Below are 20,399 nucleotides of genomic sequence, written 5' to 3'. Positions count from 1 at the left end.
ATAAATAATGGTTATTTTAATGATAAAATAAACATAAATAAATATATTTCAGGTGCAAAAATAGGCTAAAGCCCTAAAAATAATTAGTAAAAATTGCAAAAAACGTTGGTACATTTTCTAAACCTAAACAGGAATATGCCCATTCGACTGTTACGCCATCTGTTGACGAGTAGAATCACTACAATGAGACAAAGCCATTTGACATATTGGAATGAAAATGCAGTATCAAAACGCATACTTACTTCAAGAGAATGCCAAAAAATAATATTCTCGCACAAAAACCCCTTAATATTTAACTTTTTATAAGTTAAAAATGAATATTATTTGATAATAATGAGTGCTGATAAAGGCAAAGGGCCGATTATCGACCCTGGCTTGTGTCGGTGCTGCGGCTCGTTGAAGCGATGCCGTTTGCTGAACGTCGAATATCAGTGCATGGGTCAGAAGGAAGTCTATTCTGATATGATAATGGATTGCTTTGGACTATTGGTAAGTAAATATCTGACCGCAGACGAGGCAGTATGGCCTATAGTCTTAACCAGTCTAAACGGATGAATAAAAAAAAAAGTAAATTATAATCAATCACCTAACTGAATTGTATGAGAATGGATATGCATGCAGCGGGCCTACGGGGCCCTCCGGATCCAATACAACAATGCGTTCCGGGTATTGATGGGGCTGCCTCGTTTCTGCAGCGCATCAGGGATGTTCGCAGAAGCGCGCGTGGACTGCTTTTATGCGACTATGCGCAAACAATGCACATCCCTGGTGCGCCGGGTGCGGGCCAGCCCCAACCCTATCCTGTGTGTGATAGCGGACAGACTTGACTGCCCGTATATGAGACACTGCTGCGAAATGCATGTTTCCAGCAGTGTATATATATTGTAATAGTTCATTAGGTACTAACATTAGGAACGTAAGTCTACTAACAAATCTGTATGAGTCCATAGTTGCTCGAAATAAATATTTTTCATTACATTTCATTTTCATAGCCATACAACTATGTTATGTATACGAATGGTTTAACAAATAGAAAGAGCGAGGGAAGGGAAAATCATAAAAAAATAGCATTCTGACCTCCTTTGCTACAGTCTAATCAAGATTTTCATTTTTAACATAATGGTGAAATGAATACAAGAAACTTGATCTTGTTAAATAATATTGGTTATTTCTATATATAGAGGAAAATTACACCTTTTGATTGTTATACCCGAAATATTACAATGGATAACATTTAAAGTTTTTAATTTCTGTCCACAGATGTCACATTTAGATGACAAGCCATCAGCTCGGCTGGTGTGCGCAACATGCGTGGCTCGTCTACGCGAGGCTGCTGCGTTCCGAGCACAGGTGCTTCGCTGCGAGGCCGCGTTCCTACAGCTAAGGATGTGCGAGACAGAGGCTGCAGGTACTCTTTTAACCTTTTAACCGCCATAGACTGATATAAAGTGTCATTCTAAGGAACTTGCTAACTATGTAAACAAACCGCCATATTGAAATTGTCTCTGAATGATGAATTTACTAGTGACTTTTGTTTACAAAGTTAGCAAGTTCCATGTTCCATAGAATGACACTTAATACACAGTGTTTTTTTTTTTATTTCCGTTAATTTCAAGGGTGCATTCCTGAGCTTAAATCAAGTAACTTTCTCAAAGACACCTATATTCTAATTAATTCCATTTCCGAGATAATCAATAATTTATTTTTTTCTTATAAGGCCTCTACAAGCGTGTACACTTGCCTTAGGGCCGGTTTACAATTACATATTGATTAGTGTTTAGAATGAGTTCATACATTTGCTACTAAACTTAAGTACAATCTTGGTTGATCGATGTTCGAAATGTCATTGATATGTCACAGATTTCAATTGTTTGGTTGAGTTAAATGTAATGCCCGTGTTACCACAACGTTATATACTATAGTTCGTTTTTTTTAGCATTAGAAAGAACTCCACAGAAGTAAGCGTACAGTTTTTATCAGGCTCTTTAATTGTTAATAATTATTGAATTATCTAATGTAGCACGGTCAATACATATAATTTACTTCAAATTATTACCGCTAAAAGTACCGGATTTGGAACCACAAGCTTACTTCTGCGAAGTTCTTTCTAATGCTAAAAAAAAACGAACTATACATTTAATTACTTTTTAAACTTAATTGTTTTAAAAAAAAAAGCAAAAAAAAATTTTTTTTGAAAATTAACTACGCCATTTAGTTCTCTTAAACGTACTTAACCATACCCCGAAGTTAACGGAATTCAATAAAAACACGGTGTATAGGGTATTAATATACATTACTTAATTTCAGACAAGCAAGCGCGTCTAGACGCGTCGGCCATGTTAGAGGTGGAGATTAAGCCGGAGCCGCCCGACGAGCCCCCGGAGCCCCCGGGCTCCCCGCCCGGCGACCCCGACGACCTTGACGACCGGGATGACCTTGATCTTAAGGAGCATATGGATGAAACGGAGGAACGTGAGTGCTTTGATCTGAATATACCATACAAGTTGCAATAGTTATTTGTTTTATAATGGCCACATAAAGGGAAAACCTAAAAATATTGCAATATCAGTCACGTTTTAAAGATCTAAGAACTGCATAAGTAAGTTTGTAATCCCATATAAATATATGATATTACAAAGTTACTGTTGCAGTTCCTACAAATAGTAGGTAAAGTAAAGGTACACTACGATGTACGATGTGAGTATGAATGAAGATATGTTTAGTTATGATATGTGTATACATAGTATGGGTATGAGTACCCGAAAAGAAGGACTGCCTACAAAAATAGATGAGATCCCATCAAAAACATTACATGTAAAAAGGTGCAAGTCTCGCAACGCTTTTACTACAAAAAAGTTTTGAGATGTAATGTGAAATGAAACCAAGTCGGTTATTTTAATCAGTGCCAGGGGGTGTTAAAACCGTATCAATAAGATATCTTTAATTTGTAATACAGTTAGTATAATGACTTGGCCATCGCACGGCTGCATAATGACAAAAGGATCATCGTCACCTATTAAAAATAATTCTAATTGAACATAACACTAGCGCTAATTGCAGTTTGAGCATTACACATATTTACGAGTACGGTACGAGTAAAGCATTATGTGTGATTGCCAAGTCATTATATGATGATTAGTGACGGATTACTGATTATTATTTAATTATTAGATTTAATGAATGGGCAATACGAAAAACTGTTGCTACTGTACAAGAATCAGAACCGGAAAAAAAGAAAAGAAAGATTTGTAATAATAAAAAAACTACTCCTAAAAAGAAAAAAAATGTGTTAAATAAGAAAATCTAATAAAATAAATCAATATGCCCACGTTTCTACAAAAAGAAGTGAAATCCCACCAAAAACATTCTGTAAAAAACTAGCCAAGTCTCGATGGAGCTGCTTGTTTATCTCTAAAAAGTAATGAAATCTAGACAAAGTCGTGCCAAGTCTAAGGTTCCTTACTGCGATTTCTTTATTATTATAGTTAATGTTGTGTGACTTGGCCGTTGAAGGGTACACAAGGGTACAAAACCAGGTGCTCCATGACACCATTGCACCAATCTGCCATTGCACCAAAAAGAAGTGTTTGTTTCAGGCTCGCCCATACATAAGTATTATTGAAATACGCAGCTTTATCAAACCTACAATTGACTGGTTATTGAATCAACGTTTTCCAAGTGGCAATTTTCCATCGTCAATGGGTAGCGGTTCTGGCGACAGATTGGTGCAATGGTGTCATGGAGCACCTGGTTTTGTACCCTTGTGTACCCTTCAACGGCCAAGTCACAGAACATTAACTATAATAATAAAGAAATCGCAGTAAGGAACCTTAGACTTGGCACGACTTTGTCTAGATTTCATTACTTTTTAGAGATAAACAAGCAGCTCCATCGAGACTTGGCTAGTTTTTTACAGAATGTTTTTGGTGGGATTTGTTTTACCAGATAATAAAGTGAAAAGTACTAAGCGAAATACTCTAAAATTGAACCACGAGCGTGGCGAGTAGTTCGTATAGTGGAATCTTGAGCGATGCGAGTGTTTCAAGACACGAGCGTTAATTAGTGATTTAACACTACCCTTACCGCATACGAAGCCATATATGGCCGGTATGATATTTAACTCTATTGACAGCTATTAAAGTTCAAATTTCAACAATTTTTTTTTTTATTAGATGCAGTAAGGGGTTAAGTTCGCACTACCCGAAAATTTACAAATTGTTTTTTTACTTTTATTTAAATACCTAAAGATACAGACTATATTCTTAACGTTATTAATATTACCTAAATCATAATATGAAAATGTATCCCTTTTCCCTCAAGCGGAGCGCGTGCAATGTCAGTCTCCAGCTGACTCAGATGACATGCCGTTGAAGCGGCGCAAGAAACGCGCGGGAAACGGCCGACTACCGCCCGTCGAACAACCACCCGGTAAGCTCTTTCACCTTTTTCAACCTAGCGTTTTCCCGGCCTAGCGCCAGGGTCCGCTTTCCTGCTCAGTCTTCTCCACTTTGCCCGGTCTTCGGCATCCTCAGGTGTGAGATTGTTGTCTTGCATGTCCGCTGTCACGACGTCCAGCCAGCGCTTCTTAGGCCTACCGTTGTTGTACGTTTTCTTGTGCTTAGTGGTTCGGTTCCGCCATCATATGGGCTACAGCGGAAGCTTAAACTTCACATTTACGCCGCGCGCGTAAAATCTAACGGCTCCTCTGCTGCTCCCTCACCCCCTCCCCCTATAGGGCGCTAACGGCATCGGCACATTCGCCGGATGTGGACGCACCTTTACTTTACGTGTTCCTTTATATTTAGAACAGAGATTCCCTATAGAAAACCGGTACAAAAACAATCGATCGATTAACCCCGTGAAAAAAACAATAAGTTAATTTCTAAAGAATGATGACATTTACATGACAATTGAAAGAGGAATTAAGAATGACAGTGACACAACCAAGAACACAGAAGAAAGAAGAGCGATAATAACGTAATCTTTTCTTTGTAGGTCTGGAAGACCAAGACCGCAGACCGAGCGCAGAAGACGAGACCGAGCTAAAGAAACACCGCGCCAATATAAAGATACTCTTAGAATGCTCTAACGCCACCCCCATACGCTGTTTCAGCGGTTTCGGATACAAATGCTGCTATTGTACGGAAATATACACAAACCCGAATGATTTAAAGACGCATACACTGACGAAACATGATGTGAGAACACGGAAAGTGTTAATGCGAAGGAATTTGCTTTTCGCATTCCTTGTAAAACTAGATATAACTGGGTTAAAATGTATGTTATGCCTTGAAGCAATGGACGGGTTGGACAATCTCATAGAACATTTGAAAATACATCAGAAGAAATTATATACAGATGTTAAGAGTCATATACTTCCATTCAAGTTTGATGATGGTCTAAAATGTGTTGTGTGCGCAAAGGTTTTCACTAAATTTAGGAGTATACAAGAACACATGAATGTTCATTTTAGAAATTACATTTGTGATATTTGCGGAACGGGGTATCCGAATAAAAAAATGTTAGTTCAGCATTGTAATATACATAAAACTGGTGTTTTCAACTGCGAATATTGTCCAAAAAGCTTTAACACAGAGCAGAAAAAAAAGATACACGAGAGATTCGTCCATATATACGCTAATTCTAACTTTTTAAACAAGTGCGGGGTGTGCAAAGAGCGATTCAAATGTTATAGGGCTAAAGAAAAACATATGCTTGCGATGCATGGAGTGTCCAGCGCGGTCAAATGTCAAGCGTGCGAAAAGACGTATAAAAATCAAAGACTGCTAACCATCCACGTGCAAAGAGACCATTTAATGCAGCGACCACATAAGTGTACAATTTGTGACATGTCGTTTTTCGAAAAGCAGGAATTGAAGAATCATTTTGTGAAGCATTCGGGGAGTAGGGAGTATCGATGTGAGTTGTGTTTGAAGGAGTTTGGGAGGAGGAAGACTCTGCGGGAGCACATGAGGATTCATGAGGAGAGGAGGTTTAGGTGTGAGGAGTGCGGGGTGGGGTTCGTGCAGCGGTGTGGCTGGAGGGGGCATATGAGGGCGAAGCATAGTGTGGTGTGCTAGGAATGTAAGTTTACCATTTTGTCGGAATAATTAACGTTCATAATCGCCCCAAAAGTATGACGAATAAAAACCTAATGCTAGGTATATTTTGTCAATCATAATCTTATGCTCACGTGTTATTGGACTGCGTCCGGAATTCGGATTTGAGAAAAAGAATTTTTGGTAGTTTGGGCTCCATGCACAATGGACAGATCAATTGTTGATTGGCAGAACCTTTACTTGACAAAGCAATCAGTGTATACCACTTTATTGATCCTCCATTGAATAGGGAACTATGAAAGCACCCATGAGGCTGACATGTTCACCTAAAGTGTCCAAAACCTCAATAAAAATCAGATAAAAAATAATAATAATAATCCTATTCAAATTACAACTCATAAACAATACCGTTCAGTTTGCCAATGTCATGCCAAGTGTAAGTGTGACATTACATACCTATTAACAAACTATCTTTTTCATATGAAAAAGTGTGACATGGGGGCAGAGGGGTTTAAAAAAAATTTGTGTGGTGTAATTAATGGAAGTGATCACAATAAGCTCAATAAGGCTTGAGCTGCGGTTAACATTTTTTCTCCTTGTTCCAGCCCTCCCCATGTCCAAAGTCCAGCAGCTGATGCGTGAACGCGACCCATCCTACATGATCGACACCAATGTCGTCACCGTCGTGGAGAACTCCTACATCTGCCCGTTCAAGTGTCGACACAACCACCTCCTCTGCTACTACTGCGGGGCAAACTTCTCCGACCCGACCGCTCTCCGGCACCACACAACATCCGAACACCATCCGAAGAAATTCAAAGTTATCGAACACAAGAAGATGATCAAAATGGATTTAACAAGAATAGACTGTCGGTTGTGTAGTGAGAGAATTTGTGATCTAGAAGAATTCAAGCGGCATATAACGACAGTGCATAATAAGAAATACTATTTTAACGCGAAAGATTTAATCTTACCGTTTAGATTGACTGTGAACGAGCAGCAGTGCGCGTTGTGTGACGAAGTGTTTCCGTATTTCCACGCTTTGAACAAGCATATGAACAAGCATTTCAGTAACTACGTGTGTGAGACGTGCGGGCTGGGGTTCGTGGATAAGGGGAGGTTCGTGATGCATCAGCAGCGCCATGAGGAGGGGGACTTTCCTTGTGAGACCTGCGGGAAGATATTTAAGGCCCAGTACAATAGGTAAGTTTCTATGTTTGTATGCGTGCCAACGGACTCACCACCAGGGACGCCGAAGATCGGGCAAAGTGGACACGAAGGAGTCGGAAGGCGGACCCCGGGTCCTCGGGACTACAGGACTTGCAGCATTCCACCGGGGTTAACCGGTTAAACCTGAAGTTACCATGGTTGCCAGTACAATTTGACACTGGGTTAAATACGTATGCTTTGAACAAGCATATGAACAAGCATTTCAGTAACTACGTGTGTGAGACGTGCGGGCTGGGGTTCGTGGATAAGGGGAGGTTCGTGATGCACCAGCAGCGCCATGAGGAGGGGGACTTCCCTTGTGAGACCTGCGGGAAGATATTTAAGGCTCAGTACAATAGGTAAGTTTCCATGTTTGTATGCGTGCCAACGGACTCACCACCAGGGACGCCGAAGATCGGGCAAAGTGGACACGAAGGAGTCGGAAGGCGGACCCCGGGTCCTCGGGACTACAGGACTTGCAGCATTCCACCGGGGTTAACCGGTTAAACCTGAAGTTACCATGGTTGCCAGTACAATTTGACACTGGGTTAAATACATGTGCTTTGAACAAGCATATGAACAAGCATTTCAGTAACTACGTGTGTGAGACGTGCGGGCTGGGGTTCGTGGACAAGGGCAGGTTCGTGATGCACCAGCAGCGCCATGAGGAAGGGGACTTTCCTTGTGAGACCTGCGGGAAGATATTTAAGGCCCAGTACAATAGGTAAGTTTCTATGTTTGTATGCGTGCCAACGGACTCACCACCAGGGACGCCGAAGATCGGGCAAAGTGGACACGAAGGAGTCGGAAGGCGGACCCCGGGTCCTCGCGCCCCGCGCGGGGGCACAGCCGGGATTGACGCCAGGACGATGATGATGATGACAATAGGTAAGTTTCTATGTTAACCTCCTGAGACCCAGAAGCAATTGTTTTGTTTTTAAAATCGGAACCCTTAGACCCACTTGCAGCATTCCACCGGGGTTAACCGGTTAAACCTGAAGTTACCATGGTTGCCAGTACAATTTGACACTGGGTTAAATACGTATGCTTTGAACAAGCATTTCAGTAACTACGTGTGTGAGACGTGCGGGCTGGGGTTCGTGGACAAGGGCAGGTTCGTGATGCACCAGCAACGCCATGAGGAGGGGGACTTCCCTTGTGAGACGTGATATTTAATTTAAGGCTCAGTACAATAGGTAAGTTCCTATGTACAGTTCGCATTAGAAAAAGACTAAATACGCGATCTTGACATGTCTTTTAATTGAAAAACGCTTTTTATAAATCAGTAACTATTACTTATGAAAGCTAAAGAATGTTAATAATCGCATATGATTCATAATTGTTACATATTTGCGTGACTTATATTTCAAGTGTTTATCAATAAAAAGACACGTCAAGATTGTTAGCCTTTTTTCTAATGTTAAAAAAACGAACTATAGATTCAAAATTCTTGTTTGATTTAACCGATTCGGGGCTGATGACACGCCTGCCGTGTCATCAATGTTTTTTTACGTGTGGCGTATGACACGGGAGGAGTGTCATCATCTTCTATCAAAATCAAAAATCAAAATATACTTTATTCATAGGCCTAGCAACAAGCTCTTATGAATCGTAATTAATCTTAATCTAATTATCAGAGCAATGTATTGATGTTAATATTATTCCATAATAAAATTGGATTATTATACATATCAAATTTAACACTAAGAATTTCACAAAAGGATCGTCAAACATTAAATTTTTTTAATAAAAATACTAGTCTAGAATTTCTAGAATAAGATCTAAATGTATCCATGGCGCATGGCATGGCTGCCGTGTCATGAAATGATTGTTCCGCGCCACAGCCAAAAGTTTTCGAAAATGGAACACGCAACGAATCGGTTAACTAACTATATTGGCTCTCAGCGATCCAAAAAGAATCTTGGCCTCCGGAACGAGAGCGAGCCACCTGTCCTGATCCTGCGCAACTTCCTTAAACCTTTCGCTTGCCTTTTGTTGCCTTGTTGCCTCCTTGTTTGACTTAAACTTTTTAATTTCAGGGACCTCCACATCGACCGAGTTCACAACAAGCGTGGCCGCGTATTCTGCCCCAAATGCGACGTGAAACTGATGTCGTACACGCAGAAACTGAAGCACTTAGTGGAGGTGCACGGTGACGCACCCCTGTCGTTCCCCTGCAGCTTGTGCGAGCGCGTGTTTGGCACCAGGAGGACGCTCACCATACATAGGAGGAAGGACCATTTGAAAGACTACAGGTATAGTATACTACAGATAGAAACTGAAGCACTTATAGTTCGTTTTTTTAGCATTAGAAATAAGGTAAACAATCTTGATGTGTCTTTTAAATGAAAAACACATTTGAAAAATAAGTTACGGCAAATATGTAACATTTATGGATCTAATACGATCATTTATATTCTTCTGCTTTCATAAGTAATAGTTATTGATTTTTTAAAAGCGTTTTTCAATTAAAAGACATGTCAAGATCGCTTACCTTCTTCCAAGTTCTTTGTAATGCTTAAAAAAACCGGGCAAGTGCGAGTCGGACTCGCGCACGAAGGGTTCCGTACCATAATGCAAAAAAAAACAAAAAAAAGCAAAAAAAACGGTCACCCATCCAAGTACTGACCCCTCCCGACGTTGCTTAACTTTGGTCAAAAATCACGTTTGTACAGCCTGGTGACAGACGGACGGACGGACGGACAGCGAAGTCTTAGTAATAGGGTCCCGTTTTACCCTTTGGGTACGGAACCCTAAAAAACGAACTATAGCAGGAAGGACCATTTGAAAGACTACAGGTACCTAGGTATGACTTTTGTCAATTTTCTACTCAGGATAGGGAAAGCTGGAAGATAGTCCACCTGATCTATCGACAACTCGTAAGTTAATGATGATGTTCATACAGAAAAAAGTACATAGAGTGCTCATTCCATACAAATTTAGTAGCAAAACGACTATTATTTTCGTAGTCGACATCTAGCATCGAGTAGCGGAATTATCAGTACTGCTACTTGACAATAGATGTAGCACCGACCGAAAAATCTAATGCTCAACAATATTCAGCTAATATTATAACCAGATGAACCAGAACTCTATTATCAACTCCTTCTGCTTGTAATATTAGTCGTAAATTGTTGTTTATTACAACTTTTGTCAGTCGCGACACTCGCGACATCTAGTATCAAGTAGCGTTTCTGATAATTCCGCTACTTGACGCTAAAAGTCGATAATAGTCGTTTTGGCACCAAAACTGATGTATGGAGTGAGCAATATGCTTACTATATTAGGGTTCCGTACCCAAAGGGTACAACGGGACCCTATTACTAAGATTGCTGTCCGTCCGTCTGTCACCAGGCTGTATCTCACGAACCGTGATAGCTAGACAGTTGAAACTTTCAGAGATGATGTATTTTTGTTGCCGCTGTAACAACAAATACTAAAAACAGAATAAAATAAAGATTTAAGTGGGGCGCCCATACAACAAACGTGATTTTTGACCGAAGCTAAGCAACGTCGGGCGGGGTCAGTACTTGGATGGGTGACTGTTTTTTGTTTTGCCTTTTTTGCATTATGGTACGGAACCTTTCGTGCGCGAGTCCGACTCGCAATTGCCCGGTTTTTTTTTCTCTATGTGAATACTCTAATTTACAACTATTAATTTCCTCAGATACGAGTGCCAATTCTGCGGCCAAAAGTTCTTCACCCGTTTCGCTCTCAACAACCACATGCCGACACACACGCGGGAACGAAACTTCAAGTGTAAAGTATGTGAGAAAACTTACCCCAGACTCAAGACGCTTAAGGACCACATGCGGATACATACGAATGACAGGAGGTATAGGTGCCATGTGTGTGGACAGGCCTTTATACAGAACTGTAGTCTCAAGGGGCATATGAAGAGCCAGCATTCGGAATTTGGGTGAACTATGGTTTTATAATTTGTATGTATGTATGTAACTCTTTATTGTACAAAACACCAATTTATTTGTCAAACCAATGGGATTGGCCGGTCGAAGTATTTAGCATAGCTTGCCCTGTAAATCCCTAGAATTGTGTCATTTTTTAATGGAAATTTATGCCCTGGATGCCAGTCCTTTAAGCCAAATCTCATAGAAAAAGGGGCAAGCTATGATGGCGCCATCTGTTTAACCTTTGACAGTTGCCAACCCCATTTTCAGTGGGGTTCAACTTCAAGTGTAAAGTTTCTGAGAAAACTTACCCCAGACTCAAGACGCTTAAAGGACCACATGCGGATACATACCAATGACAGGAGGTACAGGTGCCATGTGTGTGGACAGGCCTTTATACAGAACTGTAGTCTCAAGGGGCATATGAAGAGCCAGCATTCGGAATTTGGGTGAACTTGTTAGGGTTCCGTACTCAAAGGGTAAAAACCCTATTACCTACTAAGACTTCGCTGTCTGTCTGTTTGTCACCAGTCTTTATCTCATGAACCGTGATAGCTAGGCAGTTAAAAATTTCACAAATGATGCATTTCTGTTGGCGCTATAACTACGTTTTTATAATTTGTATGTATGTAACTCGTTATTGTACGAAACACCAATTTATTTATTTATTTGTCAAACCAATGGGGTTAGCCGGTCGAAGTATTTAGCATAGCTTGCCCTCTAAATCCCTAGAATTGTGTCAATTTTTTTAATGGAATTTTATGCCCTGGATGCCAGCTCTTTAAGCTAAATCACATAGAAAAAGGGGCAAGCTATGATGGCGCCATCTATTTAACCTTTGACAGTTGCCAACCACATTTTCAGTGGGGTTCAACTTCAAGTGTAAAGTTTGTGAGAAAACTTACCCCAGACTCAAGACGCTTAAGGACCACATGCGGATACATACGAATGACAGGAGGTATAGGTGCCATGTGTGTGGACAGGCCTTTATACAGAACTGTAGTCTCAAGGGGCATATGAAGAGCCAGCATTCTGAATTTGGGTGAACTATGGTTTTATAATTTGTATGTATGTATGTAACTCTTACACCAATAAACACCAATTTATTTATTTATTTGTGAAACCAATGGGGTTGGCCGGTCGAAGTATTTAGCATAGCTTGCCCTATAAATCCCTAGAATTGTGTCAATTTTTTTTATGGAATTTTATGCCCGGTTGCCAGCCCTTTTAGCCAAATCTCATAGAAAAAGGGGCAAGCTATGATGGCGCCATCTGTTTAACCTTTGACAGTTGCCAACCCCATTTTCAGTGGGGTTCAACTTCAAGTGTAAAGTTTCTGAGAAAACTTACCCCAGACTCAAGACGCTTAAGGACCACATGCGGATACATACGAATGACAGGAGGTATAGATGCCATGTGTGTGGACAGGCCTTTATACAGAACTGCAGTCTCAAGGGGCATATGAAGAGCCAGCATTCGGAATTTGGGTGAACTATGGTTTTATAAGTCTAACCAATTTTGTAGATAGAATGAGGCGGCAAATTGGTATCGTCTTGGGTCGTCCCATTCGTTTTTCGTCAAGTTCTTAAATTAGTCCTATTCTGCTTTCGTCACTCATTCTACATTCATCACAATCGTCGGTAGCTTTCAATGTAGAATGAGTGACGAAAGCAGAATAGGACTAATTTAAGAACTTGACGGAAAACGAATGGGACGACCCAAGACGATACCGGCAAATTTTGAAAGGTCATATGGCGTTCTAAAAGACGGCAGTAAATTTACTTTGACTACAAAATTTACTATGACAATAAGCCTCTATACCTCAATTCTCTTTTGTGTAAGTAACTTTACATATGTAAATATTTTATTAATGTAAAATATGATTTTTGTTTGTAGATATGTCTTGAATCAATCTATCAAAAGAAATGGCTCTGAATTCAGTTGTTATTTTTATTCATTTCATTTTGTAAACGCTAAACGTAAGTACCGGACCGTAATCTTGGTGTGGTGGACTCTTTCTCGCTCTTACTTATAGCTGCGTCCTCTCACTCAATCGAACAGGCCTCGAACCGGACCAAGGTTGCGGTTCGTTACGACCGTCTGTTACAGCTCGTACCCACGTCGCCATACTATAGTTCGTTATTTTAGCATTAGAAATAAGGTAAACAATCTTGATGTGTCTTTTAATTGAAAAACACATTTTAAAAATAAGTCACGGCAAATATGTAACAATTATGAATCTAATACGATCATTTATATTCTTCTGCTTTCATAAGTAATAGTTTTTTATTTTTAAAAAGAGTTTTTCAATTAAAGACATGTCAAGATCGCTTACCTTCTTGCAAGTTCTTTCTAATGCTAAAAAAACGAACTATTGCTGTATAGAAAAATGGATATTTATGTTACACGAACTATACGGTCAGCAAAACTATTCGCTTAGCCCTGCATTTTATGTGTAAATATGTACATACGTACAAAATTTGTAGATTTTTTTGTCAACTGTACATACATGTATCATGTTTATATTAAACACATATTTATAAAGTTGTCGTTTCCTTTTATATGCCATAACCTTATAGGTGTACCTGTTATTGAATAATTTTACGGTTTAGACTCACTTGTCAATGTTAGTTTGTCTCACAACAGTTTAAATTCAATTATTGTCTACCTGTTATTTTTTAGGGCTCCGCATCCAAAGGGTAAAAACAGGACTCTATTACTAACACCACTTTTTCCAGGGTTGCCAACTCTCAATTTTTTTTACCCCTAGAGCTCAACTTAAAAACCCCTAAAACTGTACTATTATTTTGAAAAACCCACTAAATATAAAATAAAAGAAATTATAAGTTTAATTAATTCTTTATTTATACATTTTCCAGAATTTAGTACATTATTATGATTTTCAACCGGTTCGACATTTTTGTGATCATACATACATAATTACATATGAACGTTATAGATGGTCAAACAAATCTTGACAGTAGAAAAAAGCGCGAAATTTAATTTTCTATGAGACGATATCCCTTCGCGCCTACATTATTCAAATTTGCCGCCTTTTTCTACCCTTAAAAAAACCACAAAATATTTAGCCCCTAAAAAAACCCCTAGCTGGTTTATTTCCCCCTAAACTTAGTGGTAAAACCACTAAGTTGGCATCCCTGCTTTTTTGTATGGTGGTCTTCAGTTGGGTTGGTTTGATTAAAATATTAAAACAGTGTATAAATTATTAACATATTTATTAACCATCTCTATTCACACACACATGTAAAATAAATAACTATGTTACAAAATAAATTATAGTAAAAAATACTTTGGGTTTATTATCAATACAAATATTAGACATTCTTTAACTGGAACTGATTGTTATTGTTATATACACGATTTTAATACATTGTATACTAAAATGTAGTAATTCATGTCATTTACTATTTATTAATAATTGGAAATTAAACGAACTTACCTGTAAGTGAAGTTCTATTTCAATTATATTAGCTGCACAAACTTCGAAATGATAAATATTAACTGTGTAGTACGCGCTTATCATTCAACCTATTCCACATGAAAGTTACAGAGAGGTAAAACCAAAATTAAAAATATGTATGATTTATGAACGCAACTCCAACGCTGAACGGTTCCCGCGCCGTCATCTGTCACGCTCACGTCATTTAGTTTAGAGTAACAAGCCAAGACATAACACTTTCACTGCCAGTAGCCCGCTAGAGTTCTCTATTCTTAGGTACTTATCGCTACAAAGCGGAAAAACATATGGTATCCGCTATACATACTTGTAGCTCACGCTGGCAGTGAATATGCCAATAGATGGAACAACTTGGCCTCCAATTCAGCAAAGCCAATATTACCATAACTTTGACAGGGATTATAGGTACACGAATCCCTGGTTGTCTCAGGACAACGTGGGTACTGGGTGGGATGGGTTATCATTTCGAAGTTTGTGCAGCTAATATAATTGAAATAGAACTTCACTTACAGGTAAGTTCGTTTAATTTCCAATTATTATTACGCTGCACAAACTTCTTCAATGATAAATATTAACTGTGTAGATGTTTAGAGATAAGTACCTATTCAAAGTTTGTTTTGGCTTTGTATTGCAACAATGAAATCATTGATTAACAATGATTATGATTTCATTTTAAATTAGGTACCTTTTTAGTTACTTATCATTAACTATTTTCAAAATATATGTATATATATTTAGTTTATAACATTATTTAGAGATCTAGTGATATCATTTCATCAACTGTCTATCGTCAGTATAGATAGTTGAAACAAAAATAATTTAATCCTTATTAATAGGTGTATTTCATTTATACCACCAAATACCACATATAAACTTAATTATTATAGGAATATCAAAGAAATCAAAGGATAGCATGAGATGCAATTATTAACGAATACAACAACTACAAGCAACTCTTGACAGTGTGTTGCAGGTTACAACTTTTAGTAACACTTATTTTCTCATTTATCATAGTAAGGATTTACTAAAATTATTGGATAGAACCATGACTATGAAATTAAGAAAATCATTATAAGAATCACTCCACCTTGATGTTTTTCTTCCACCAATATTAACTCCTAAACGATTTACAGTTGACACCAACACAAAACAGGCTAAATAGGTGGTGAAAATAAAATTATACTTATCAATACAAGTCTTTAAGAGTTGACTTAGTCCCTCTACAAATCATTAGGGAAGTGATTTTTTCATGATTTTGAGGGCAATAAATAATCACTAATTAGTTAATAACTACCATCACGAATATTATTATTTGTTATTTATATAGGTACAGGTAATCAATGACACCTCATCCAATTTAAAATTAGTGTTTTCCCTGAAAAAAATAATAATACTATGGATAGCAAGGGTTGCTGAAATTTATCAATCAGAATAACAGTAAAGTTTGATATTTTTTCAAGGACAGGGTTTGCACGTTGTGTACAAGCACAACAGCTAATAAAAGTGATATAATAATTTTTTACTTTTTCTTAATCCTGTAATGAATGATTTTCATTAGTTGGTGACATTGTTAATAAATAATTTAAGACCGATTAAGGGTACCTAGGTCACACTTTAAGGTTGAGTTTGGTGTAATCGAAAAAACGTTCTTCATAAAGTGTTCAATTCTGTCATTTTGAGGAGAGCTTATTCCCCAATAAAAGCACACGAGCAGATTTACAATTATTTACACATCTATACCTAGCTCCCTCATTACATAAGTAATGCTATTAAAACGGCAAGCACTTCTGGAACAGATGCCATAAAATAATGAATGTAATTATTTTTACATAACATACACTAGTATTTCAAGTGTGTGTATGTGTGTGTGCTTGACGGTGTTGGGCGCAAGGGATTACACCGCACTGTACTCCTTTCTCCCCTTCCTCTTCTCCTTCAGTGATGGCTGATGGCACTTCCTGGATAACACTGGGGTAACCAGGATAATACGCTGTTGAAACTTGAAACCAGTTAATAAAATATGTTTTTATAAATGAGAGCTGGGGCGCAAATCTATACAATTATATGTACATATGCGTATAAATATTTTGTAAACTGGGCAATTCCAATGACCGTGCCTTGATGCTTTCTACTTTTCCTAAAACTTTAAGACCTTAGATTTCGTTTCAATTGGAAGGAAAACATAGATAAAATATTTTTTGCAAAAGCATCTACTTATGTAGAAAAAACATCTGGGTTACTTCACCAGGATATTTGTATAATAACCAATAACTCGGTAGGTACTATATAGATTTCTAAAATGTTGTAAGAAATTTCAAATTTAATTTGGGTTAAATCTGAAATCTTACACTATTTTCATTCAATCAGCTTATGACACAGCACATATATCATTTAAGTAAAATATTGTAATGTTTCTTTTCACACCACTGCCTAATGTTCCTAGACATAAAAATACTGTATTTCATTTCACCAGTTTGTAAATAAACTATGTATGAAATGTAATTGCGATAGCTGTGTTGTCTTCTCTCAGATGTATCTCAGTCTGGTAAACCGGAAATGAGGGTCTTCAAACATAAACAAGACCACCATAGGCTGAACAAAATTAATGTAATGCATTCTATTAGGCTCGTTTCATAATTTCCACACGGGTGTAAGTATTACTGAAAGTGATTAACATTCTGCAAAAAATATATATTTATAACCCTTTATTTTAATTAGCCACCAAATTATGTCACACTAGGTGATATATTGGAATTGTATTTCTTTAAAATATACGAAATTCAGTATAGGTAAGTAAGTACTTTTATCTTTTCAGCTCTTTAAATACACACATAACCATATTCATTAGCCAAACTTGTAGGTATCGGTACAAACAACCCATTTATATGAGCAAAGTTCATTAAAAATAATGACAATGAGACCAATAAGTATATAAAGGACTTGTTTTGTTTTATTTAAGTTTGTATTTTTTCCTATCGGCTAAAGAAACAATTCTAGTATTACCCAGCTCTCTAAGGTAAGTACTAAGGAGCTAGTTTCATTTGATTATAGCTCCATATAGGTAATGGTATCAAGACTAATTAATCTTGTATAGGTATGCACCTACATCGTATAAAAACATTTAAAAATGAGCTTCAACAATTGATATATAATCTAAACGAATGCTCATTGTGTGACCTCCAGATCTTAGACACTTCATGGAAGGTCTGACACATATAGACACCTAGTCTAATAAATGGACTTATGTCATTACTTCATTAGTTTCATAACAGTTCCAATTCCCTGTTGACTTAAATTGCTTAGTTGCAATAAATTTACTTGTCTTAAATATACCTATATGTCTTATAGGTACCTGTATTTATTTCTCTTAGGATTTGGTACAGAAAATATTTAAGTCAATATTAAACTGTAAAAAGTTTACCTACATTATTATATAAGAACATCATAGGCATATTCACACATTATATATCACAGTCACCTAGTTTTCTAGTATTTGACTATCAATTTCACAGAAGTGATCATATTTCGGGATACCTGTAGGTATTGGCACAGACAAAAAATTGAATTTTGTATGACGAAATCCTTGTAAATATGATGTCACTGCAATTAAAGAAGTGTATTTAAATAAACCACAGCTTATGAGAATTTGTTCTAAATGGACACAGGCTGTTGTAATGTCACTTGAGTGCGACCACATTATGACTGCAGAGAAGAAGGTGCTGCTTTTTGACCAGGGTTTTTGTCTGTTGTAATGTTAAATTAATACTTAATTATATGAAACAAATACAAGTAGCAGCAAAAACATACATTGAAAAATATGATTGATAATTGAGGCCTTCAAGTTGAAGTACCGGGCCGTAAGCCATTAGTTTTTCTGCTAGATATTCTTATATCACTTGTTGACAGCATGTTTTAAAAAATCTCTAATGCCATTTATTGTGCTTTAGTATTTAAAGGACTGCTGCCTTAGCAAAGATTCTCAGTGATGATCATCACTCAAAAGAAAGTCAGTCACTTAAAAGCGACACCAGGTTGTCATAGCCGGTTGCAGCACAAAATTGATTGAGAGCTAAATCATCACAGTTAGCAACCAGGAAACTTTATTTTGTTTCATTTCAATACTTAGCCTTGTTCCTTACTGACAAGAATCTCACCAGCGGCAGTTTAAGTTGCTGGGTTCATCTTCAGAGCACCAATAAAATTTTACAGCGCAGATTATTTTTGCATAATCTTGTTTGGGTCATACTGGTTTTGTAATGTTTTTAATTATACATCTGAAAACAAACAACGAGGTTGTCCTATTAGGATTTTTCCATATCCAAATTTCTGGTGCCTCCGTCCCACAATGTCAAGATTTACTCGCTTAATTCTTTGCTTGCTGAAATAAGAATAAATGTTTTAATTCACCTACTTGAGGATGAGTATATATGAAGAGATGGCCTATTTGGCATACCACATTGATTAACTCATGGGGTTAAGAGCTGTGTCTAGTCTAACACGCCACAAAACCCAGTTCTAGCAAGACTTGTGGCCTTAAGTCCACTGCCATTGGCAGGTAGGACATGAGCAATATCTCAGTGCTGTTAGTAAGGAATATGACAACACCACAATGTCCCAAGGATACTGGCAGTGAACGCACCTAGTATTAGTATGTGAAAGATTTCCAAGTGCAATTATCATCAGAGATACCTAGGTTAGTACTCCAAAAAACTTAGCATAGCCATTTTGCAAACAGATGCACCTAAATTAGTGCTCCAAAATGCAGTGCACAGCTCAGTCACCATGTGCATGCGCATGTGCATGTGCAGTTAGCAGACAGACACACCTAGTATAGTGGCCCAGAATGCACAGTGCACGGCACAACCACCGTGTGCAGTTAGCAGACAGATGCACCTATCATAGTGCTCCAGAATGCAGTGCACAGCTCAGTCACCATGTGCAGTTAGCAGACAGACACACCTAGTATAGTGGCCCAGAATGCACAGTGCACGGCCCAACCACTGTGTGCAGTTAGCAGACAGATGCACCTAGCTAAAATAGTCGAAAATCATGAACAAATAAGCACTTGATATTTCTCCACTATATTTCTTACCTTTTTCTTTCCCTTTCGAAATTTTAGATATGTATTAAACATTCGGTCGCTGGCGAGCGAGGAGGGCATAGATTGCTTTTTATACGCCACGCGAAAAATCGCTTTTTTCTCTACGCCGCTGGCGGAGATGGAGATGATAATGCAGACCTAAAATAAAAAGTAGGTACGTCCATTGCCTGCTAGATTCTTATTTTGATATCCGGGCATGGATGGCTATCCATGCTATATGATGCTATCCACGAAACGACGCCGCCTTTGACCTTGATCGCGAAAGTAGCATTTCCTTCTTCAATCTTCTTGTATTTTCTTCCAATTTTGTAATTGGTCGGACTGTCGTACACTAATATTTAATTTTTTCACATATTAATTATGTATTTACTATTATTTTCTGATAAAAATGTTATATTTTATCAAGCTCTAATGGTTTAGGTTGACATGAATAAACACAATGACGTGAGCGTGACAGATGACGGCGCGGGAACCGTTCAGCGTTGGAGTTGCGTTCATAAATCATACATATTTTTAATTTTGGTTTTACCTCTCTGTAACTTTCATGTGGAATAGGTTGAATGATAAGCGCGTACTACACAGTTAATATTTATCATTGAAGAAGTTTGTGCAGCGTAATAATAATAGGTATTTTAATTTAATTA

The 20,399-nt window shown here is 37.9% G+C and overlaps 1 protein-coding gene and 1 long non-coding RNA gene across 3 annotated transcripts; one reads left to right on the top strand and one right to left on the bottom strand.

Moving 5' to 3' along the window:
* The first annotated feature begins 261 nt into the window (after nucleotides 1–261).
* On the top strand, nucleotides 262–13,675 carry LOC134676253 (zinc finger and SCAN domain-containing protein 12-like). Of its 2 annotated transcripts, XM_063534606.1 has the most exons (7): nucleotides 262–489; nucleotides 1,261–1,408; nucleotides 2,308–2,472; nucleotides 4,321–4,428; nucleotides 6,665–7,262; nucleotides 9,308–9,523; nucleotides 10,936–13,675. In XM_063534606.1, the coding sequence occupies exons 1-7, from the start codon at nucleotides 334–336 to the stop codon at nucleotides 11,189–11,191; spliced, it is 1,647 nt and encodes a 548-aa protein (XP_063390676.1). In that variant the 5' UTR covers nucleotides 262–333; the 3' UTR covers nucleotides 11,192–13,675. The 2 variants fall into 2 exon arrangements, with proteins under 2 accessions (XP_063390676.1, XP_063390675.1); XM_063534605.1 differs by lacking the exons at nucleotides 9,308–9,523; nucleotides 10,936–13,675 and adding an exon at nucleotides 4,996–6,084 and having other exon boundaries at nucleotides 6,665–6,801.
* A 2,798-nt stretch (nucleotides 13,676–16,473) lies between these two features.
* Nucleotides 16,474–20,334, bottom strand: LOC134676347 (uncharacterized). The gene is made up of 2 exons (XR_010099918.1): nucleotides 19,747–20,334; nucleotides 16,474–19,032 (listed from the first exon to the last, which is right to left on the bottom strand). It is a non-coding gene; the product is annotated as an uncharacterized LOC134676347 (long non-coding RNA).
* Nucleotides 20,335–20,399: the final 65 nt, after the last annotated feature.

The sequence above is a fragment of the Cydia fagiglandana genome, chromosome 24 (genome assembly GCF_963556715.1).
Source record: "Cydia fagiglandana chromosome 24, ilCydFagi1.1, whole genome shotgun sequence".
Lineage (NCBI taxonomy): Eukaryota > Metazoa > Arthropoda > Insecta > Lepidoptera > Tortricidae > Cydia > Cydia fagiglandana.
The sequence above is the reverse complement of the archived record's forward strand: the minus strand, read 5'-3'. Positions and strand labels throughout refer to the sequence as shown.

Coding starts and splice junctions, on each gene's coding strand:
- LOC134676253 (XM_063534605.1), top strand. CDS start 334: ATGAGTGCTGATAAAGGCAAAGGGCCGATTATCGACCCTGGCTTGTGT. Junction 490..1,260: donor TGGATTGCTTTGGACTATTG/GTAAGTAAATAT, acceptor TTCTGTCCACAG/ATGTCACATTTAGATGACAA. Junction 2,473..4,320: donor TATGGATGAAACGGAGGAAC/GTGAGTGCTTTG, acceptor TTTTCCCTCAAG/CGGAGCGCGTGCAATGTCAG.